General features: G+C 40.1%; 1 protein-coding gene across 3 annotated transcripts in view; it reads left to right on the top strand.

Moving 5' to 3' along the window:
- Positions 1-606: 606 nt before the first annotated feature.
- The window catches only part of Ptchd4 (patched domain containing 4), a 184,750-nt gene continuing 160,223 nt past the window's right edge, over positions 607-25,133 (top strand). The window contains exons 1-2 of one of the 3 annotated variants that reach the window (XM_060369703.1): positions 607-863; positions 1,208-1,793. In XM_060369703.1, coding sequence (XP_060225686.1) covers positions 859-863; positions 1,208-1,793 — 591 coding nt within the window. In that variant the 5' untranslated portion in view covers positions 607-858. Of the gene's footprint in view, positions 864-1,170; positions 1,794-25,133 lie in introns of those variants that run through there. The other 2 variants (XM_060369704.1, XM_060369702.1) reach the window with 2 other exon arrangements.

Below are 25,133 nucleotides of genomic sequence, written 5' to 3'. Positions count from 1 at the left end.
GAAAGCCAGCGCGCGGGGGGGGGGGGGGCTGGAAGGGATAGAGAGGGAGCAGAAGCCAATATTAAAAACTTTAGGTCCTGAACCCTCAAGCTTACAGGACATGTGTATAATACTTGAGAAGCCACACTGCTTTATCTGCCTTAGTGTCTCTCTCTCTCTCTCTCTCTCTCTCTCTCTCTCTCTCTCTCACACACACACACACACACACACACTACAATTGCTTTCTTCCCAGCCTCCAGAGCAAGGAAGGATCTGGAGAACCCCAATCAGGAGTATAGATGGGGTCTCTGGCAGGCCCCAGCTCAGGGGACCAATTAGCCTGGAAAGTGTTGTAAAGAAAGTCCTTGCATGCTTTGTGGAATGTTAAAAATGCAGCATCATCCTCTCTGCTTCCTCCTCTTTGGCCAAAAGACAGAATTCGAGGGCACGGGGCAGAAAGAGGAGGTTAAAATCTGTCCCTGGAGGAGCATGGAGCCCCTCCCTCCTAGGTTCTTGATGGCCCCTGCTCCAATGGGCCAGCAGCGCCTTCACCATTTACCTCTCCCATTCATTCCAGCCCGGAGAAGAAGGAAAACAAAACTCTAAAAATAACTGTCAGCATCTTAAAAAGAGAAAAGCTTCGCTGCCACCACCAACCCCCCTTCTACTCCCGCCCTCCCTCCGCGCCACGGGGCACATGTCTGCTTCTTACAACACCGAGAGGCACATGGTCCCAGATAGACACCGAAGCCCATCGGGACAGAGAGGAAATCCACCTCTGTGGGACGCTCCGCGCAGAACAGCCACCATCCAGCGAAGGAGGCCGGGGGACTGCAGCAGCGACATGAAGAAGGGCTAGAGCAAGGGGACGCGCGGCTCATGCGGTGAGAGGCAGCGCGCGCGGCCGGCCAGGGCGAGGGGAGGACGGGGACACCGGGTGGGCCCCGCCACCCCCCGCAGCTCCCGCCGTCCGGCCCCCACGCGCGCTCCCGAGACTTGCCGGCCTTGCTGCAACTTGCTGCAGTGTTTGAAAGAGTAGTAAGAGCGCATGGAGGTGGGGCCGGGGGAAGACCGGGCGGAGCGGTTGCGGGGTGTGCGCGGGGAGGGGGCGGGGAAGAGGCGGAGGAGGAGGTGGGGAGAGGGGGGGGCTTATCCCTGGGGGGGTGGAATGGGAAGGGGGAAAGAGGGGTAGCCCCGGCGCTTACACATGTCACATGTGCTTTTTAAGACGGCCGGGAGCGCCTGCGAGCTGGATCTGGTGGAGGATGCTGCGGCAGGTGTTTCGCAGAGGGCTCCAGTCATTCTGCCACAGGCTGGGCTTGTGTGTGAGCCGGCACCCGGTCTTTTTCCTCACCGTGCCGGCAGTCCTGACCATCACCTTCGGCCTCAGCGCGCTCAACCGCTTCCAGACCGAGGGCGACCTGGAGCACCTGGTTGCTCCCAGCCACAGCCTGGCCAAGATCGAGCGCAGCCTAGCCAGCAGCCTTTTCCCCCTGGACCAGTCCAAAAGCCAGCTGTATTCGGACTTACACACCCCTGGGAGGTATGGCAGGGTGATCCTCCTCTCCCCACCCGGGGACAATATTTTGCTCCAGGCTGAGGGGATCCTGCAGACCCACCGAGCTGTGCTGGAAATGAAGGTGAACCACAAGGGCTATAATTATACTTTTTCCCATCTGTGTGTGTTGAGAAATCAGGATAAGAAATGCGTGCTGGATGATATTATTTCAGTGCTAGAGGATCTCAGGCAGGCTGCCGTCTCCAATAAGACAACAGCCAGGGTGCAAGTAAGGTATCCCAACACTAAATTAAAGGTATGCTCCTCCTGCATGCTCCTGCCGCTTAAAGAGGCGGCACTTCATTTCTTGCCCTAAACAAGCAAAGAAAATGCAGAGGTCTCATCCTTAAGACTGGGAAGCTATGGCTTCTTTCATTTCTGGAGGGGTGGGAGGGAAACGATGGGCAACTGAGAAAAGAAAATGGGCGATGAACAGTATGACTAGATAAGAAGAAATTCAAAGCCAAATCAAATACCAAAAAGAAAAAAAAAAAAGAAAAAAAAAACAAGTTTCTGAGACCCTGCAGTTACATCTTTGTTCAGGGTTAATAAATCAGTGGATGGAAGGGGGAGGGGGTTCCTGAACAGTTGGGGGATTTCTGTTCATAACGGGGCTCGATGTATTTCTTATTACTGATTACACATCCACCTGGAATCATCCCCACCTTTTCTCATCTTCAGCCTGGCTTGGTTTTTGGCAGGGATGGTCATGGAATTTTGCTGCCCTATGGGTATGTCTGTGGCTTATGAATGTGGCAGGGATTCCAGGAAGTGTGTGTGTGTGCGCGTGTGTGTGCATGTGTGCGTGTGTGTGCGCGCTTGCAGAGCAAAAAGAAGTAGCGATTTTCTATGAATCAGAACAGGTATGTGTGCTTAGCTGCTACCTCAGTTTATTTAGTATGCCCTTCCTCTCCCAGAAAGTATCCCAGAACCAAAGAAGATTGATCACAGCTGCCGAGTAACAAAAGAAAAGGAAAAGTCCACCATCAGCAGAAAGTACAAGGCATTTCAACGTTAAACGGGCTAGGCTGTTTGAACTCTCAAATCAAAATGTGACATTCAGTGAGGTTCCTAAACTCATTCTACACTGTCAGGACTGAGATGGTGCAGCCAATGAGGCATGCAGTCTGCAGGTGACTCAAGTCTCAGGGACAAATGTGACTTCTCAAAGACCCACTGCACCATTTGTGCGCTTGACCCTGGGGGCACTCAGAAACTATGCCTCATAGAACTTCCAAGACAGGTGCTTCCCAAGAAAAAGATAGTGTGTGTGGGAGGCAAGGGTGGGGGACTATGTGTGCTCCTTTAGGTAGATAATAAAACAGGGAAGACCACCATAGAATATTGAAATGCCCATTTGTTAAATTTACCAGCTTCACCAGGGTGTAAAATACAAATAACTTTCTCAGGACTTGTTAAGAGAAAATTCTCATTTCCTGAGGTAAGCGACAATTGAGTAGTTAGAATCTAGTGGAAATCTGGCCTTGCCTCTTTAGAGATTGGCATTTTATTGGCAGGGATTCGGTGGCTGACATTGGTCTTAGCTTTACCAAACTGAGCAGCCCTCTGAGGTCCAGGGAAAGCAGAGAGATGCATCATTAGCTTAAACTGGGTGAAGGGCTTGCCTGCTTTGTGTGTACTGATGGGGCATGATGGATATCTATGTTTGGGTGGCATGCTTTTCATTTCCCCGGTCCTTTGCCATCGTCATTACTGCTTGCTAAGGAAAGGATGTGGTGGAGAGGCAGTCTTTCTCCCCTGTAGCCCTAACCCAGTTTTTGCTGGTGTCATTCAAGTACCTAAAGATTTGTAACTGTGTCATAGCCACGCTTTGGTTTGTTTTCCCTGTTGAGTCAAGTTTGCAGGTAATTAATATGCATTATTAGTTGGATCTGAATCGCCTTTATTCAGCAATACTCTCCAAGTACTTCATCTAGTCAGCAACTGTGGACATTTTGTTTGTAACACAAATCTCTGTGGTATCCCTTTTATTCACTTAACAGTTATTGGCTGTACCTAATATTACTTGCTATGAGGTCTTCTAGACTGAATTATGGCAAGATAAATGTTCTTATTTCCAGTGAGTTTCAAGGTAGTGGATGTCAGCACTTTCATTCACCAAGTCAAGGGTAACTCAGAAGCGGGGGCTTCAGCAATTGTTGAGTGCACCATTGAGTCAACATCATGCTGCCCTATAAGATGTCTTCTGCCTACGCTTTTTAACTTACTGGTTGGGTGATTTGGTTGGCGGTCAAATTGTCAGGACTCTGAGTAACCATGAAGGAATGGTGTAATTCATTACAAAGTTTGCTAAGTTGTAGAATGAGTCTGTTAGCCATAAAAGGAACAGAAATATGGACTGACACATATGGACTGGCATTCTTATTTAGCTGTATTCCATCATTAATCTTTCCTCCAATGTCCTGGATTAAGTCTGTCTTTATGACTTCAAAAGGGGTCTTTAAGCTATCTTGTGGTAAATGAGCTTTTTGATATATATTCTGGGAACAACAAACACTCTCAAGGCTAGACATAGTCTCACAGGTGTTCTTGCAGTATAAAATACAATTTGATAAGTACCACAGAAGCCTAAAATTCTGCCATGGAGACTCGAGGGGATCTCAAGAACAGAATCCTTCGGCAGAGAGTAAAATGAAATCACCTTCACCTTTGTTTGGGTGTTGTTTTCAAATGATTTTAATCCATGTGTGGCAATATTTCTTAACATGTCACTCCATGATACACGTTGTTTTTATGGCTGAAAGGAGAAATGTCATACGTATATTTTAGCTTTTTAATTCATTTTATTCTGCTCTATTTTACAGTATTCCCACATCTATCCAATATGAAAAACTTCTGTGCTGGGACAGTCCAACAGAGGGGATGAATAATAAGTTTAAGGAAATGGCAAAATAAATAGTAATAGCTGAGCAGTGTGAATTAGGATCGTCAGTCACTTAGCTTGAAAAGAGCAGTGGGTGAGGTTTTGGAGATAAGACAAACATAGTAAGCATTGATTGACAGAAAGAAGTGATCATAAACACCTCAGTTATGATGATCAAAGCATTAAAACAGCTGACTTATCATGAACTCAGAAAGGTTTACAACTGGTGAACATTATAATCCTGACAATGTGATTTAGACAAACAGGGTTGCATAAAATTGGTCAAAATGGAAAAATCCACCTAGGAGATTAATGTGAAAAAAAAAAAAAACAGCAGTTGTCCCAGAATATTACAGAGGTAATCAAATTGATACAGGCTTTTGAGATCTATGCACAAAAGTTTTAAAATCACAAACACCTATGCCTATTTAATGTGGATTCTGTAATCTTTCCTTTGTACTGATCTTTATGGTGTAGCCTCAAGTGAGTGCAAAGGACATGTCTTCTCTTTTTGTTCAACTCTTTCCTCTTCTCCCAACGTTGATTACATGTGTAAAGACAATATTTACAGAAAATACTTATTGACTAGCTTAGTAAGCAATTGGTGCACCCATTTGGTCACAAAATTATTATTGATCTTGGTGGCATACTTGCATTTTAAAGACATCATCTATTTTTTCCAGATGTCTCTAAAATGTTTTCTTAATCTCAATAATTGAAAGACTCTTACCTTTAATACATACATATATACGAGCATACACGCGTTAAGTATACACATTAAGTAAAGTAGTACATGTGGACAGGCTGTGTCTTTTAGGTAAAATTCTGTCATATTATTAAAGCATTCTGTTTTTTGAAAGATGAAATGGATAGTCAGGATCTGTATTTATGGGCTGTTTTAGGTGGTAATAAATGTTTACATTATCTTTCAGGCACTTTGGGTGATTACAGATAATGTTTCATAGCTTCTTGAACAAGTCATCATAATTTCAACTTTCTATCTGTGGAAGTGACAATTCTCACATAGCCTAATTCCTGACCAAAAAAAAAAAAAAAAAAAAAAGAGAGAAGAAGAAGAAGAAAGAAAAGAAAAGCAAATGTAGAACAGATACAGCACATAAAGTGGTCCTAGACCTCAGCAACTTTCCCACAATCAGAAAGAAGTGACGCAGGCTGGCTATCTCTGCAGCCTTGTCTTTCCTGTTAAACCATGCTAGCCTCCACAACTCTGAACACAATTTAAAATTGGTATGTACATCGGTATACCACATTTATAAATAGGAGCAAGATAGGCCTTCCTGATCATTAATAGAAGACAGTGCCTCTTAAGTACATTGTTCATTTTTGGAAGATTACAATTAATTATATCAGTCTGATCTCAATGGAAAGGGAACTTAAGCCAAATTAAAAGCTGTGGTCAAATGTTTTTTTTTTTGTTTTGTTTTGTTTTTTTTTACTTCTACTCTTAATGCATTCTCAAATCAAACCCACACATTTTCAGGAGATTTTCAGATATTCTGATTTAAGCTTACCTTTCTAATTTTGCCTTTCAAAAAAAAAAGATTGCAAAAATATTGAACATTATGTTTATATCCTAAAGGTTTCCAGACATAATGTTCACAGTGTACCATTTAACTTATGTAAATTTACAAACTGCATCCCAATTTTACAGAGAAAGACCAAGGAGTTTAAATGATTTCCGTGTGCTCCTCAAACTAGTGCATATATTTGTTCTCAGAGTTAAGCCCAGGTTTGTCTGGCTTCAAAGCCTAATTACAACTCTCTATTGATCTTACCAGTTTTGTACTATACCCTATAACAATTAATGATAGCCTTTCTTACAAAAGAAAGAGAAAGAAAAGGAGGAAGAGGAGAAAAAGGAGAAGGAGAGGCAGGCTTCCTGAGCCATTTTCACACAGTTTCCCTTGCTTGCTGGACTGGCCCATAAAAAGTCGGCAGGATGAAACACCTATCCAGTCAGGGCAAACACCTGCTGGATACCTAACATGGCAGCTGCTGCAAATTTAGCAAATTCCTCATTAGCACATGACTTCACCTTTGATATCATTTTCCCTCAGCTCAGAACAAAAGGGAGTTTGGCTCTAGGATCAGCTAAAGGTGAGAAAACTAAAAGTAGCCCAAGGTTTTGTGCCAGGAGCTTATGTGTTAAGAAAGCTTGGGCTTTTCTGGCTTGCTCTGTCACCAAAGAGGAAACAAAAAAATGACGAGAAAGCATGTGCTAATCCAATGCACTTTAAGTTGAAACATATTCAGGAGGCCTGGGTTCCAGTGTTAATTCTTTAAAGACAAGTTAGGGACTGACAGATATCACCATCAATTCGGGTGTCAGTTTTTTTTTTTTTTTAACAGGCCAAGATATTGCAGGAATTCTTATCAGCTAGCAAAGTTCTTGTACTGTTGTGCAACACGCCAGAACAGAATGTGTATTATCGTAATGGATTTGCAGTAGATTCGAGCAAACCATTGAAGAATAGTGATCATGAGTTCCTAACTAAATTACTGCATATGAATTCTAGCTGCCATACCAGGAATTCGTTTGTTCATTAATCTGTGAGTACACGGATTGTGCTCAAATTTCCTCAATGTTGGGGCCCACCTCCTGCTCATTAGCTGTGGTAAAGACCTTCTTTAAATGAAATTAAATTATACGTGAATGGACTTATTCACACTACTGTTTTTAATCCACTGTGCTCTCATAAAAATATTTTAATTAGCATGCCAAATGTTAGATTTTATTATTGCACTTCAAGAAAGGTTTGTTTATGTTGGTTCTTCTCTCACTCTTGCTACCCTGTACCCCATCTACCCTCTTGCCATCTTAGACTTCCAGTAGCCTGCTTTCTATTCGGTCACGTATGCCTGTTGCTAAACCCCTACCTCAATAACCCTCCCCTCCTCACAGTCTGCTATCTAGTTCCATCGTCTCTAACATACTCACACCATCTTATAAAATCTACATGTAAGACAGAATGCAAATCTTGTCTTCCTGAGTCTGGGTCACCTTGCTTAACTTTAAAGGAGAATATTCAAAGAAATAGAATAGAGGTAGAGTTACATCTCTACATCCTTCTCATCTCCTTGCCTTCAGCTGGTCTGAGGAGGAGTTCCTTGAGGCTTCAAGATACCAAGGACTAGGAATGTATGATGTGACAGCCCTGCTTGAAGGGACTAACTCCTCCCCACCCCTTGGCAAACACACCTTTGCCTCTTCTGGTACATTAAGGCATAATGTAATGAGTGAGTTTTCTTTCATCATTTCAACTTTACAATTTTTATTACAGGTACTCTTTAAAATACAGCTGGGTAACATTTGGCATTTTTTTAGCCCACTGGCTATTGCAACATGATTTGGCCACATTGCTTTTAATTAAGTTCTAGAATTGATCAGCATATGTTCAGGCCTATTTCAGTTATGCTCAAACACTTATAGGTGTGCTCAATATAAGGAGTTTTGAAGATGACATCTGAAAATTGCAAGTTCCTAGATTATCCCCCCCCAAAAAAAACAATTATGAATTAAATTTCAGTTTCTTCTTTGTATGCACTTTGAAGTTAGAGATGTTCCTATCTTAGTTCTACAGTGAACCTCTATATTTTTAATTCATAACTTGAGTTTAGACTGTCATGTATTTGTTTCAGATCAAAAATATTAACAGAAAATGCATTATTGGAGGAAACCATGCAGGAAATGTACGGCAAATTATCCGGTAACCGTTCTTCATTGAGAAGCCCTTGGCTTCATCATGTGTACTTGGGCCAGTCACTTGGTGAAGCTTAAAGCTGATTGCAGTCATTCAGCAAACCCTGAAAAATTAAGGTTAATTGAACCCTTTTTAAAAGGAGCATTTTGCATGCTTTTTTTGAAGGTACTGCATCAGCCATCTCAATGCCGAGTTCTTGTCTCCTAAGCTCATTAACAGCAATCAGAGAACACACCACACAGGGACCATAGGTAAGAGCAAGAATGTCTGAGGGAGGTGCTACGTTAAATCACAGCGGAATGTGCCTTTAATACGGTACGGTAATCTGTGAGGTTTCTGAACGAAATTGTCATGGCAAAATTTCTTGATGAAATCAAGACTCATTCTTTGTCCTGCTGAGCAATCCAGGCCTCTGAAAGGTCCCTAATGAGCAGCGCTTCAAGAAGAAAGGTCTGTGTTTAGGTAAAGGATATGGATTGGAACAGTCAGGGTTACCTCTCAAGAGGTCCCTGCAAAGTGAGAGGTCTTACCTGTCATCCTCTTCCTCACCCCTGCTGTCACAAAAGCTGCTGGCAGAGTGAGGTCCCTGATCCCAGAAATTGTAAATTTAACCAACCACTGATTGAAAAACCTTAGATTGTAACTCTGATACACAAATACAGACATTTTATTTGCATTATTCTCTAAACAATGTGGGAAAACTATATGGCATTTACACTGTGTTAGCTATTGTAAATATTCTAGAGATTATTTAAAGCATTTAAATAAAAAGGAAGAATAAGAAAAGACACAGGAAGATACATGTATATTCTATAAATACAGAGTGCTTAGTTATACAAGGAACTTAAGAAAATGGATTTGGTACTGGCCAGGAATTTATCTTCAATGGATTCTAGGGGAAGATTCTAAGGGAAGGCTCTGTCTCCTAGAAAGTCAGAAATCTATCTTTCTTTCTTTCTTTCTTTCTTTCTTTCTTTCTTTCTTTCTTTCTTTCTTTCTTTCATAATCTGTTTTTCTTTATCTTCTATTTCTTTCTCACTTTAGATCCTTATTGTAGGTCCATCCTTCCTCCCCTCCCAGACCCACCTCCCCCCCACTACCTTTCCCATGAAGCCCAGCTTATCAGTATCAAGTTGCATCAGGATTGAGCATGTCCACTTCCTCTGTGGCCTAGCAAAGCAGTCTCACCAGGGAAACGTGATCAAAAAGCTTGCAAGTGAGTCCAGGTCTAATGTAGTCCCCACTTCCCTTACAACAGGACCCACATGAGGCTTAATCTGCCCATCTGCTATACCTTTGTAGGAGAAATATGTTCAAGCATTCTCACAGCTTCAGAAAGCCCCCAGTGCAGATCTGGGTGTTTGAGGAAGGTGTAGGTATCAGTGGATGTTTAGAATTTAGCATCAAACTTAATACTGCTCTTTGGGTGGCAGGATTTTTCCATGTCTCAGAGAATAAGATTGCTCGGTTCTGATTATCACTATTGACCATGCTGATGTGGGTGAATATGTATTATGTGTATTATGTATTAAGCCATTCAAATACATGTTCACTCAGGTAAATACTGTGCCTGTTCATTGTCAGGCACCGTATGGCCCACTGTGAGTTTAGTGGGAAGTAAATTGCATGTGGTGCTGGCTGCCTGAGAGGGACAAAATTATACATATAATTTATAATCACAGATCACCATGGGAGAAAAACACAGGACACTGTAAGAATAGATGTCGAGTCTTGTGGTGTTAAAAACTACATTCTGAAGAAACGGCTGTGAGCTGAACTGTGCAGTGTGAGAGGGAGTTTACACAGAATAGGTAGCTCAGATGGTGGAGGCAAACACTCCACTGGGAGATCATGGTACTTTAAGGGGCACTGAACAAAAGTCACTTCCATGGGTGGGAGTTGTGGAGTGACAGCTGGGCAGGAGTTAGGAACATATTAATGATTTCCTGAGATCAGAGTGTAAGGATCCAGATTGTCTAGGTATGTGTTCTAACTCTACCTTCATTAGCTCTAGGACTTGAGGTCCATCTTTAGCCTATTTATAACTGAGTTTCCTCATAATAATCTATGCCTCTTTGTATTTAGTATATAAAATGAGTTGGTAATACCTTTATGAGTGCTTCATAAGGTGTAGTTACCACCTGGGGCTATTTTTAAAGATGCATCTTCTGCTTCAGAGATCTGGAGCGAGTTAAGATTGTACATTTAGCATGCTCACAAAAGATGCTAACATTTCTCTTCTACGAAGCACGCTCTGAGAAGAAAGGGCCTAGGGTGATTCCTGAGGAGAGTGCTGGGTCCACTGTAAGTCCTCAGCATTCAGGGTCCTTATCCTGAAGACTTGCAGAATCTATTAAGTGACTCTCTTGAGAAGCAACTTTGAAAAGAAACAACCCGCCTTCTCTTGATTTCTCCTCTAGAAGCTTACAGTGTCTCTCCCTGACTGTAGTCCTCACCATTGACCTAGGAAGTGAAGTGTGATACAGCTCCTCTGCCATCTGCACTGCAAATCTGGAGCTGAATAAAACCTCATCATTCTGAATGTGGCCTTTGACTGAGAATAAGAAAGATAAGAAATGATAGTGTCGGACCTAGGACTCTGTGTACACCTAGGTCTGAAAGTACCTCGAGGCTTTATTTATATATTCTTAACAGAGCTAGCCTTAACTACTCTATCAGTTCCTGTCTCCTGCAATATTATGGCTCTCTGCACCAAAGCAGCTCATTTTCCATTCTGTTTTTCATAGATATGATCTATGTTCATCAAGCCAGACTTTTTCATTATGTTTTGTTTTGGTATTCTCGCCCATCCAAAGAGCTACTGTATTCATTCATACGTGTGGCTCTTATCCTGGTGTTCTCCATCCTGCCATTTACCCTAACTCAGGGAGCTGCCAGCCTTCCATGATTACCTCTTCTATCTGTGTATGTAACGTTGCCTAGATAATATACACAGGTGTAACTGGTTATCTGAACTTGCTGCAGATCTACAGACCTCGTTCTGATTTTGGTGAAACTCTGGGGCTGGAGCTCAGCCAGCCCTAAAAGTGTCAGGATCTAGAGCTTGAAGTGTTGGCTGAGTAAAGGGGACATTTTAAAAAAATAAGCTTTTAAAATTACTTTGTGTGGGCCTCATCTCCTGAAACAGTGAGGTACACATCCGGGGTGGCCAGGGCACTGTGACCTTAAAAATCTCCTCTAGCATCTATAATAGATCATCAAGGTTGGGGACCACCATCTCCTTGTCAAGTTTCTTTTCCTCTTCATAATCATGGCCTCCATCTTTGGCTTTCAACACCTTTTGCATGCAGCGCTTCTATCTCTGCTTTTGTATTTCTAACTTCTCAGACAAACTAGCCTGTGTACAGTGGTAATAGGCCTCTCCCAATTATACTTTTCCTTAAGCAACGTACACAAGAGCTTCTGTTATAAAAGAAACTATCATCTCCTAGCCATACCTACTGAGAACTCTCCCTACCTAGGCCACTAACCTCATTTGTAGTATCAGACCATACCGAATCATGGGCAGCAAGAAACCAAAGCCAGTAAATGTTCTGTATTTTTTTTAACTTTGCTCAAACTGTTTCTTTTGCTTAGACTATTTTTCTTTCACAGTGTCAAAATTATACATGTGTCTGAAATGCTAAGCCCCCAAGCCAATTACTCACCTCCATGGAACATTGCTAAGATATTTAGATACATAAAACATTTTTATGTACTTTAGGGACTTCTCATCTCTACCTAATTTGCATTATGGGTTTAAAGAGAGTCTGTATGTGCCTAGTGAACTAATAGGCTTCAGAGACCTCTTTATATAAATTAATTTGCCTAGAAGGATGTAGCCAAATGGAAGTTCCTAAGGTAAGTCCTCGGGGAAGGTTATAATAAAACAGGAAAAGGCTCATTCAGGTCAAGTCAACTTCCTACAGCTATGGGTAAGCTCTAAACAGAGATGCTACCTGAAACAAATTGAAAATGACCTTCATGATTGATTGCAAGATACACAAAGAACAAACAACATAGTTTTAGATTTAGGAAAGGAAGGAGTGCCAGAGAAAGAAAGAGAGAGCTTGCCATCCATCTATGTGGCTTTGACCTAGGAGAGACTGTGAGAGCACTGCATATTTTACTAGATAGAGATGCCAAATGGAGCAAATAAAAAGGCAGGAAAACCGATTACATTTTAGACAAAAGTTAGTAGTGTAGGCACATGTGCTAAGTACCAATCACGTGGTCTGAATTCATAGAACCATATTGAAGATTAGATACTGGGCTGCCAGGACCAACTCTTTCTTCCTCATGAAAAGGTTTGAAGTCCCTGCTATGAGTACAGGAAATGGTCTTGCTTTGTTTGATCCCTGGCTTTGCAAGGGTGTAGGCAGGTCCAGGGCTTCCTCTTGGTTCAGATGAAGAGCTGAGTCTAAGCCAGGGAGCTGATTTTTTTTTTTGGCCCAATTCTAATACTGTTGGTGATCACCATCCACACTACAAAGGAAACCAAGGACAGTCTAGTGGAAATGGTTAAAAATATATTAAGAATCTCCAGAAATACACATTGTAAAACTCTGAGAGGACCAGAGTCTTAATCAGGTGGGGAAGCAAGTAAAAGTTAAGTCACTTTTCATATGACCTCATTTACATATCCCAGACAAGGACAACACTTTCTGTCTATTGTTCTTCAAATTCTAAAGGATTCTATTGAGTGACGATTCCACTCAGCCAAAACACTTTTTGTCAAATAATTTAACCATGAGAAGATGAAAATGATTTAAAAGAAAAGGTTGATTAATGGAAAATGTATAATGAGTGTACATACATGAACTCTGAAGGCTAGAAATACTTACTTACCACAACCCTGTATTTCTAAAAGAGGCTGGGTACCTACTGGAAACTTTTACTAAAAACAGAGATGATACATGCTCTGAACATCTTTGTAACAGTAATAATAGGTACCTATACCATTTAAATTTTGTCTTCCTTTCCTTGGGACTATAATTGGCTTAAGGTTAGGAGTCATTTCTTGCTAACATTTGTAGCGTCTGCATATTATTGAAGGCCATTCTGACAAATATAGGAAATATTTTAAAAAATGAAGACAATGCAAATGTACCTTTTTAAATAGGCATATCACTGAATGCTAGTTTGGGTTGCCTGGAACTGTTTAATAGTCTTCATCGTTCTCTGCCAATAGCATCTTAATATTCCATGGACAGCCCTCTTATGGTACTCACTATTCATGGCAAAAGCCCAGCTTGCCATTTCTCCCTTCCTATGACTCACCTTCCCATACAACTGGATGAATAGAATGATCTTCATAGCACACAGAGTTGAATAGATGAGGCATAGACTGCATAACAGGTCACAAGGACAGGGACAGTAGGACAGAGGAAGTGCCACTGGAGACAGACACCCTGCTGCAGCTCCCTAGGGCCTGAGAGAAGCTCAGGGTCTAAACTAGTTTAATGACCCCTTTTCATAGATAGTAACTCTCTCTCAGGGAATAGCACAAAAAGCCAGTATTAGCAACCTGAAGCTTATTTTCATTTCATTCTTTTCAAGCATTTTATTTTAATGGTTTTGGATTGTTTCTAAGGAAGTGGATTTCTTCTAGGCTGTGAAGCTAGACACTGCACTCTTAAAACAAAAAAGTCTCGTCAGAGCACCTTTTCCTGAATTATATTTAAATTTTATACTTTCAGAGTTGGTTTGTCTTATACAGTGAAGTTTTCTTACTCATCAGGCAAGCCCCTGATAGAATATTATAGCAATTAATAGCTACTGTTGCGTGCTGTTCATTTCCTAACTTTCCCTGGTATCTCAATAACCTGACTGTTGTTACAATTCCTTAGCAATCTGACCACGGAGCCTAAATTTGCAACTGCTTTTATTAAGGTGAATCCTTTGTCTTCCAGGATTAAAATGAGGGAACCAGTGAATTAATTGATTATTAATTAATTAGCCAAATCAATTAATAATTGGATCCTTCCCCTAAGTTTTTGTTTGCTCGTTTGTTTGCATTGGAGCCTTATAGTCTAGCCTCACCTTGAACTCATTAAGGAATAGAGGATGACCTTGAACTTTTGATCCTCCTATCTCCATGAATGCAGTAATCACAGGCATGCACCACCGTACCCAGATTCCCAGACTAGTTTTTAAAATAATGAAGAAATAAATAAGACTTGAACAAATGAATGCTCAATTCCATTTTTAACTTTGTGACCTCAAACGCATTACTTAACCTCTTTATCCTTCAGCTCTTCTGTGTGCAAAAAAAAAAAAAATTTCACTAATACCCACCCCGAAGTCTAGTTTCTAGCACATAGTAGTTTCTTCATCAGCTTTAACATTTTCATTCATGTAAATTTGAAATGGCAATGTCCCAGGAATATGATGCAATCAAATGAAAAGTCACTCACCATGCCAATTTCTAAAAATCCAGTTTTAGCAATAAAATGCATAATTGTTATCATAGAGTGGATACTTCTTTGATCCTATTTATTGCCATAGTTTTGTGAACATATTTGTAATACCATTTTGCTAACTGCACAAAAGTTCATTTGGTAATGCTACTACTCACTGCAGAACACTTCTGGGAACTTTTTTCTTAATCCTTAACAGGTATAAGGAAGAAAGCAAAATCTGGCTCTTAGTAGGAGCTTTAAATAAAGAAAAAAATAAATTATATTATTTAGAAAGCTGCTTTTGTGGGTGTAACTTTTTGTGAGCGTGAAATATAAATATAGGTCAATAGACTCTGGGGTAGCATTGTCCCAGGAGAAACCTTTGATAGAAATTTGGAAGACCTAAGCTATTTATAAACTCGCTTGAAATTCCATACATTTTTAGTCACATCCAAGATTAAATCTCTAAGAGTACCTTGTGGCTTATCAAACTGAGAACTAGTTTTCACTTCCTTTCAGATGGTAAAACTCAATGATTCTCCAGAGAAACACTTGAGAAGCTTTACATTTATCTGATAACCATGGCCTTGCCTCAGAACCATTAAGTCAGAACCTGGAAAGAGGTGTGCCCTGGTATTTTCTCACAGTTAAATCATTCCAGCAGATTGGGAAACTCAGACCTCAATAGGATTCTGATATTTTGCTCAGCTCTTTAAACAGACAAAGTGAGAGGACAGGAAACATTAGTGAGTTGGGCAGTGATGGTACATAAGTTTAATCCCAGCACTCGGGTAGATAATATCTGAATTTGAGGCCAGCCTGGTCTACAAGAGAGTTCCAGGACACTTAGGGCTTGAAAAACCAAAAGGAAAGAGAGAGAGAGAGAGAGAGAGAGAGAGAGAGAGAGAGAGAGAGAGAAGCATTAGTGAGGACCCACGATACTCCTACAGAAAGGAAACTTTTATCCATCTTGGGATTCCAAAAAGGAGAATGAATTTCCTGAACTCAGTGGTACTACTTTTCCTCTAGGTAAGCTGCCAGCACAGGATCTGTGTGTCTAATGGAGGTGACTTTATCCTCTTCTGTACTTTCCTAAGCTGAAACTGACTGAACAAAATAGAACATCTTAATCAATTTGTTATGCACCGAAGGTGTCCTGAATTGCTTGTCTCTGGGAAAATATATCATTTGCACTATGAAAGATACACTTGCTTAACAGATTTATACAAGGAGATTAATTTTTGAAATTGTAGTTGTATGATAAATACTTACTGCCATGGTGGTATACAAAAATGTGGTAACTCTTGAAGAGTTCACAAGAGTAATAATATTGGAACTTGAAGCAGACTTTTGATTTTTTACTTACTTGCTATTAGCTCCCCAACTTACATCAAAATAACCTAAATCATACACAGCCTGAGGTGACTAGGGTATGCCAGTTGGAAATAAATGTACAAAGACTACCCATTGCTGACCAGTGCTTTTGCTGGCCATGTGATAAGAGATAAAGAAATGTTTGTCCAGTGAAAGGTTGGCTGAATTAACTCTTAGCATTTTCTCTCTTCACCTGTGACGATAATCACAGAATTCTTTTCTTAGTGCATTGACTGACATGCGTAGCTAACGCACACAGGTGCCCGGGCTTCACCAGGAGGCTCATGGTTGCAAGCCAACCCATCTTAAAACAGCATTAACAGGATGTCTAATTAAAGAAAAGGTATGTTCATTAAACTGTAATGAATGGCCATGGCAGTCCAACTAATGGGAAGCCAGCACAGTCTAAGAGCTTTCTTTGAGTCACTAGACAGCCTTTCCGTTAGCTTTTCAATGGGCTTAGAGATCACACCCTCACTCTCTTATTATTCTTAAATGACAGTTGTAAATCACTTGATACATAGACTCAGCAGATGTTTAAAAAAAAAAAAAAAACCAGAAAAGCTGAGCAATGTAGTGTGCTCCACAAGCTGTTGATAACCACCACCTTCGTATTAAGTACTTCATGTATGATGAAATGGCAAAACTGCTTAAAGAACCTGGATCCACTCCCACATTATATTTCGCAGACTAAGTAAAAGGCGGAATTGCCTCCTCTTCCCTGGACTGCACTTTCAAAATGTTAAGTAGCTGTGATTCCATTGAAGAAACAACATCTGCAACATAGCTTTTTTTTTTTTTAATCAATTCATTTATTTACTTCACATCCCAGGAGGAAGTTTCTCTCCTTCCTCTTCTCCCAGTCGCTCCCTCTCACCTCCCCTACCTTCCTCCAGTGCCCCCTCCCTTTACACATGTCAAAGTAAAATTCCTCCTTCATGGCGTCACTAGGAAGTATACCTCTGGAAGAAGTTATCCCTCATTTACAATAACATATTTCTAGTTATTCTTTCTCCAATAGAGAAAGACTCTGTTCATAACCATGCTTTTTCCTAGCATATGGGCTTCATGTATGCCGCATGGTTTGATAATGTTCATCCCCATACTTCCTCTCTCATTCTAAAATCCTCCCCCTTTTCCCTCCATATCGTTAATAAGTACTTTTACTTTCATTTTCTTCTTCCAAATGTTTAGATATGAGTGAATCACATGATGCTTATCTTTGTGAGTTTGACTTTCATCCCATGACACAATGGTCTCTGGAGCAATCTACTTTCCTACAAACATTGCATTTCTTTCTTAATCCACCCTCTCCTTGTGATGTTGGAGGTTGTAATTGTATTTTCTCATCATCTCTGGTTTGCCTAGACAGTCTGTTACACATGGGTGGCAGTCTTAGCCTCTTAGTTGCCTTTCCTTTCAGCACTTCAAGGAGGAAGCTGTTAAGGTGGGCATGATGGTGAGTCTGCTAAGACTTAAACATGTGTGGTACACTGTCCTTACAAAACGATCTAAATTTTCTTGCTCTAAACTTTCTTGTCACTGCAGTTATTTCAACGAATAGCTATTCTGACTAGAGATTTATTTTATACTTACACTGTTAGACACTCTGTATTAGGTACTAGTGTCTGGTTATAGCCATAAATTACAGGCTTTTTCCAGAAATACATAATCTAGTCAGGAAGGAAAACAAATAAATTGGAATTTTAGCAGCCCAAACCCAGGAACTTTAGCATATGAGACTAGTCCAGAATGATGGAGAACTCTGAGAAACACGGAGCTGATGAATCTTCAGTTGCAACTTCCTCAAGAGCTTTATAGTCAAATTGATTTTTGTGAAAAGGTAATGCTAGTGGGAAAAATCTTTCAGGAAGGCTTATTTCTATTGGTAATGAATGTTTTCCTTTGAAAATATATTCATTAAAATTGAGGCCAGTGGAAAGCTGTAAGCAGGGAAATATTTTGCTACAATCAGTCTTTCTGAAGGTTGTGAAGTCAGCATAAAAATCACAATAATTTCATAGATATAAAAATGAATACAAAACAGAAATTTTTATGGGTATGGACCAAGAATTATCAAGATGAAAAACACAAAGTATATTAACCATCCACAGGAACTGGCTAAAAGATTGTTCGTTTCATAGTGAAACTTTCTATGACACCCCCCCCCCCAGAATCATCCAACCTCTGGCTTTTCCCCCATAGTATGGGATTACTGCCAAAATAATCACGGGATATTTTAATTATCAAAAACTGAAGCATGTATAGAAGATGCCTTTTATAACTATGAAGCGTTTGCGGTGAAGGTGCAGAAACTATGAAGCTTCAAATTGGAGCACTTTAAACAAGGATAGAACATATGGATTTATTTTTTAGCTTGTTTATGCAATGCCTGGTTTCAAAACATTTCTTTTTTTAACAGTTACAGAGTTTTATTAAGAAAAATACAAAACACAACCAATAAGAGCAAATCTTTTGACACTAGTCTGACAGAAGGTACTTGCCACAGTCATTTTTTTTGTGTGAATTTGTTTGTTATTGTTTAGAGATGAATCAAGGCTGTGATGACAATGACTTAGAATATCCATGGTTAGAATTTTACAAAAAGCCTGGCAATAGACAACGGTCCATATTAATTCAGTTGAACACATCATAATAATTAAGGCTGGCAGCATCATGTCAGGCATAATTGAGATATACCAATGTTTTCTTACAACTACATTTAAGTTTTAAAAATGAAAAAGTTTGTCAAGAATTGGTTGCACTTATATATTTATCTCTACTTTACTTTGTCTTTTAAGTACAAATGCTAAATAAATACAGTGTACATAATCACATGTGCTTCTTCGCTGGCCAAGGTCTATATTTTTCTATTATTAGGAAGCCAGAAATTTTACACATTAAAATTTTTTTGTGTGTCAACATTGTAGAGTTATCATCTTAACAAATCAAAGATTCCAATTCTGCACCAAAAGTCGATGTTCTCTCTCTCTCTCTCTCTCTCTCTCTCTCTCTGTGTGTGTGTGTGTGTGTGTGTGTGTGTATGAGAAAGAGAGAGAGAGAGAGACTTATGTGTGGCTGAGATATTAGGAGGTATTTTCTGGAGTGCACAGTTTGCACACAACTTTGCTTAAAGAGAACAGTCATGGTACAATTAAGAACGTGCAAAACTGGAAAATTGGTCTGGAGGACACTGTGTTGGTGAAGTGTTGTTGCAAGCCCTATGTTTTAGAAGGTTTACATATTTAGGGAATTAAAATGCATTTATTATATGAAGGAGCCTGGAGGGAGGGGCTTATGGGGTGATACAAAGTGCATAAAGTGTAATTAATAAAATTTAAAACATGAAAAAAAACAAAAGAAAAACCTGCCATCTGAACATTGCTGATACTTAAAACTTGATATTCATGCATTTGCTATGACCAAGTAAAAAGCTGGTTATTGCAAATACAAGATACATTTGTACACCAGAAAATAAGTCCATTCGTGATCACTAATACTATCTCATCCAATTCTAACAGGTCAAGATACTTTGTGTGTCAAGACTGTAAACTTATCTTTAAAAAGATCAAAGATTCTAATTTTACATCGAAAGAAGATGCTGTGTGTGTGTGTATGAGAGAGAGAGAGACTTTTGTGTCGATATGATACTGATTATTGTAGGCTCGAAACATTTCTTAATGTCCACTTGAATGGTAAATCATCATTTTATTCCCACTTAAAAAATGAATCATCTTCATGTATTTAATAAAAGGTCACATTAAAAAACTTTTTTTAAACAACAGAAAGGCTAAAATTTTTCTACCAAAAAAAATATAACATTTTACTAACTAAAAGGTTTTGAGATGTATTTTTCAGGGAATTAATATTTACAAAAAGTCTCCAAGCCTCTGTGTTAATAAACAAACCAAAGAAATGTGAAGATTTTCATGTAAACTCTTTGTACATAACGTTGTGACCACTACAACAATCAGTCATCATAGGTAGGAAACACAGACATCCTTACTGGACCATCATCAGATTCAGCCCTATCCCTATCATGTCTCACTAAACTCTCTGATTATTGATATCATTTCCTTTAATGCAAACATAGTAAGACTATAAGTAGTGAGACCTCTTTTAATCATATCTTCAAATCAGTGAAATATCATTAAATATTTTGAAAACCAAAATATCCATTGAGTCATGTATGATGTAGACCCATGGAATTAACTTTACTATGTAATGGCAGTGTGTGCTCCTATGGACCAAGTACTCCATGCCATTTGTATCGGGCCCTGCTCTGGATGAACATGTATGAGCCAATTTAGTCATCCCTGACCACTATATCCTCATTTTTCATAATGTGAAACTGAGGCACAAATAGTTAAGCAGTTTATCAAAGCCTACTCAAAGTGGATGGAGCCAGTAATCTTATTTACTTTTCTCATTCCTGGCCATGGCTCACCATGTCCATCTCTCAATTTTTCCTTGGGCTGCTCGTGCCATCTCTAACTTTTCCTAATGGTTTTTGCGGGAAACTCAAATCAGGAGCTGAAAAAGTATTCACCAGATCATCAAATTCTCCCATCCCTAGAAGTAATAAAACTGTGTTCCCTATAGCCTTTTTTCTACAAGTAATTTAGTCAGTTTTATTAAGTGAAATTTATGTACACCCCATTTAATTGATTGAATTTCTGCCACTTTCCTTGGAATACTCACCCACAGAATTAATAAACTTGACTAATAACACAGCACTTCACTATTATAAAACTATTTCCCTTTATTATGATATTTTTGTCCCCCTTTCCACTAACATTATAGAATGGCCTTAAATAATTTTTCTTATTCTAATAAGTCATGCTTATGTCTCATTTTATGAAGGCCAGAAATCAGGGTCCACCATGAGTTTGGAGTTATGTAAGTCATTACAAACAAGGATGTGTTTGAAATAGCTTTGCAAACACATGTTTCTGACACTCGGAGAAATTAGCAACCTAAGTCTCCCTAAGCTTCTGGAGTCCATCATATATAAAGAGATGATGAATAAACATTTATGGAGTCCTTCCTTTTTGCAAGATAATAATGGGCTGTGGGTTTCCAAACCAATATGAATTAGCAGCCCAACCAGCAAGGAAATTACGATCTAATTGACCTGCCACACAGATATAGTGAAACTACAAAATGCAGTAAATGCCCAATAAGGGAAGCAGACACGGTTGTGCAATCTATATTATGTACTGCTAGAGAGAGGTTAGTGGGCAAGGGATCATTTTACTGTCCTCACAGGCTTTTAGGATGAAGGGGGCTTGGGCTGCTTTCAAAAACAAACACTGGAATCAAGACAGAAAAATACAAGAAAAGCATTTCAGGGGGTAGGGGAACGACAGTCTTTTCAGCATCCATAACCGGGTGGTGAGACAGCCTTCTGTATCTTCAGTAGGCAAACAGAGGAGGGTGATTTTATTTTGGGAAGCTATGTTAAGTGAATGAACGAACCACAGAAAACCTTCAAGCAGACGATTGCTCTAAGAACCTCAAGTATGCTTTTATTTAACTCTAATATCATGCGAGCTCTTAATTCAGGTCAGGGCTTCTTAACCTTTATTGATTCTTGGAACCAGGAAAGTCTCCCCTTTGAGGGAGATCCAGCAGAGTCCCTGCCTCTGCCCATTATATTCTGGTAGTGTTTTCTTTCTGCACCCACTTAGGACAAGTTAAAACAAATCTGAAGATGTTGCCAAATGTTCTCTAAGGTACGGAAATAGCCCCCTGCTGAGCTACTCAATTCTCATCCTGTGAAAGCTCAGGGAATCCATTTCTTCACATCCCTCTCCCTCCATTATACAGACCATCAGGAAAAGTGTTTATGGACCCTAATCTAAAGCTCTCATTTTGCCTGTATCATAAGTCTTTGTCAGTAGTCTCAGAGGAGGTGTCCGGGAGACTGGACACCAATCTCTGCAGAATTTCTAGGATGGCCAGGGAAAGCCTCTAAGAAATACTCACAGACACGTCTGGTCTCTTCCACTAAAAAACTCCAGGCTTGTTCACTTGTCAACATTGTACTTCTGTTTAGATTGAAAACCCATCTCAGTTGTAAATCTGCTGGTGGGGGAAGCTCAGGAATGGGGAGAAAGCACAGCTGCTGCTTCCTGGGTGGTAAATAATTCATCTTCCTTACCTTGGAGAGTCAGAAACAACAACTTGAGATGCTAAATCCTCAAGGTAATATTGCAGACCTGGTCACCAACAGTAAGGAGGGAAAGGTGTACTAAATCGCAGGGGCCTTCCCACAGCCTTAGAAGAAGCCCTAAAAACAATGCTGTTTACTCAGTTGATTTTCCCCAGTTTGGTAACATAGGCAAGATGGGTGTCCTGGGAGAGGCTCACAAAAGCAAGCTAAGCAGAAGGGGTCCTTCAAACACACTTTAGATGCTGTCAGGCTTGTATCACTCCTGTGCGTAGTTCATTTTTTTGAATGAAATGTTTTGACCTCTCCAAAAGCTACTTTTCTCAGGGAACCAGAAGGTGAGCATGGAAGAGGGAACCATCTTCCAAGTGTACTGTCTGTAGGAAACTCAGCATTTGATTGGCTGCTTGGTGACAGATATTTCTTCATGTTGTTTCTGTTTTTACATTTGGCTTTTTATTACATAATCCATTTCAGTCCAAATTATCCTGCTATCTGGTTTAAATTTGTCTTGGATTTCACGTGACTCTGGAAACCCTTCAGTTTCTCTGACAGCCTGTTTTGGGTGTCCATTATCAGGTTTTTAGGTAACTAGTAATCTTAGAACTTCTATTTTTTTTTTAATTTTTCATCAATTACACTTTATTCATTCTGCATCCCCCCATAAGCCCCTCCCTCCTCTCCTGCCAATCCCACCCTCCCTCCTCCCTCTGCTTGCATGCCACTCCCCAAGTCCACTAATAGGGGAGGTTCTCCTCTCCTTTCTGATCTCAGTCTGTCAGTTCACATCGAAAGTGGCTGTATTGTCCTCTACTGTGGCCTGGTAAGGCTGCTCCCCGGAGGTGATCAAAGAGCAGGCCAATCAGATTATGTCAGAGGCAGTCCCTCTTCACATTACTATGTAACCCAATTGGACTCTGAACTGCCCTGGGCTACATCTGTGCAGGGGTTCTAGGTTATCTCCATGAATAGTCCTTGGTTGGAGTATGAGTCTCTGGGAAGTTCCCTATGTTCAAATTTTCTTGTTCTGCTGCTCTCCTTGTGGAGACCCTGTCCTCTCCAGCTCTTACTATTTCCCAGTTCTTACCTAAAATTCCGTTCACCTGCCCAACAGTTGCATGCTTTGAAAAGAGGTTCTGTTCTCTCAAAGCCCACTTTCCATAATAAGGAGCTATCTCCACACATGACCAGGTCTATATGTATGCTAACACAAACGCATAGTCTGTGATAAGACCTGGGGTCTCACAAGTCTTGTCTTACTTTTAGCCTCTTAAGGCTGCTATAACAAAGTCATCTTAGAGAGAGTGGTTTAAACAAGGAGCATTTATCGCTCACAGTTTTGGTCATTGCCAAGTCCAAGATCAATGCAGTGAGAGCTCCTTGTCCCATAATGATACACTTTTCGGTCCATAGAGTACTCTTTCACCCTCTCTGTATCCTCACATGGTGGAAGGGGTGAAAATCACCCCTGTGATCTCATCAGCTCCCATGGACCCCACCTCTACAAACATCACATGGATATTAGAATTTCACTTCTTTTAGGGAAAGCAGAACATCTGGTCTGCTGTAGCTCAGTCTCCCCAAAATTCATTGTTTGTGTGTTGCTAACGAGAACTTTTCATAAACTTAGAAAACATGTATCTTTTGTGGACAGCCTATTTGAACAGGTGGCTCTAAGTGATACAATAATCAAAGCAAACATTTATATTTGCCAGGCTTTTTGTTTTTTGTGCTTAGCTTTACTGGGAGTAAATGTAGAAAAAAAAAAGGAAAAGGTAACAATTCTACACAAAATCAAGGCAATCTACTATTAAGGCAATTCAAACTTCTAAGTGATAATTACGTTCTTTATCTAGGGGGAATTTTTGTCCTCCACCCCAGGGCAAAAGCCCAAATTCTCAACTGGAGACTATCCAGGTGTAGTTTATAAGACTAAAGTCTATTAGAAATAAAATAAAATAGAAAACACTGAAGTCCTTAGAGAATGTCTGAAGGACGGCACATCCTAGCACACAAAATCTTCAATTTAAGTTCGGTTGTTAAGTTCTTTCTTCATTTAGAAGAACAAAGAGGGAAAAGCATTCTGGTTATGGAACCCATAAGCCAGGCAGCTCACTATTCAGGCTCTGGTAATGAATCCCTAACGCTGAAAACAACATTCATCTTAGAGTAGCAGTGTTCAGGAGGATTTCTGAGCATCCACACTGTGCTCTTCTTTCGGAGTTAGGGATGTAAGATGAGAACATGTACATTCTGAAATGCACAGCTGCCTTTAGCACACCCAGAGAAGAACATTTAATCCAAACAAGTATCCATTTTATTATGCCTCCTCTGGAAACATCTGTGAATTTTATTTCATTTGAAAAGTTGACAGGTTATATCACACACAAGATACTGCCTTGCATATGATATGTGTAACAAATAAGGTATAGGAGTTTCAGATGTCAGAACAACTGAGAAATGTACGATAAAATTAGAAATACACAATGGAATAAAAATAGAAGTTTCTGGAGAAGACTGAAATAAATGTCTCTAGAGAAAATGCAATCAAAACACTTAAATGTATGACAGTATTTAGTATTACAGCTGATACCAAAAGGTTAAAAGAATCAACCCATCCTGTACTTGTATATATGTTTGATTGATATGAAATCAAGAGTTCAGAAAATAGCACTTTCATATCTGTAAGAATCACATTAAAAGGAGACTAGGATTATAGCCCCAATTTTATACGAATGAAGCTTCCAAACAAAACTTTTTTTTTCACCGTGAGTTAATCTATTCTGGGAAAAAAAAAGAGCTAGAGAAGTGGCTGGTGTACTTAGAGCATTGTCTGTTCTACCAGGGGGACCCCTTGTTTATCCACAGGGAGGAGCCTGTAGTCTGAACTCCAAGTACAGAGAGTTTGGTGTCATCTTCTGGCCTCCATGAGCATATCACACAAAAGGTGCACAGATATGCCTGCAGGCAAAACACTCTTAAAAGTAAAATGAATTTAGGCTAGGGTCAGGTAAAAGAGGAGGAGGTCCTCCCCTATCCGTGG

This window comes from Meriones unguiculatus, chromosome 16 (assembly GCF_030254825.1).
Source record: "Meriones unguiculatus strain TT.TT164.6M chromosome 16, Bangor_MerUng_6.1, whole genome shotgun sequence".
Taxonomy (NCBI): Eukaryota; Metazoa; Chordata; class Mammalia; order Rodentia; family Muridae; genus Meriones; species Meriones unguiculatus.
Note: the sequence above shows the minus strand (reverse complement) of the source record. Positions and strands in the feature narration are given on the sequence as shown.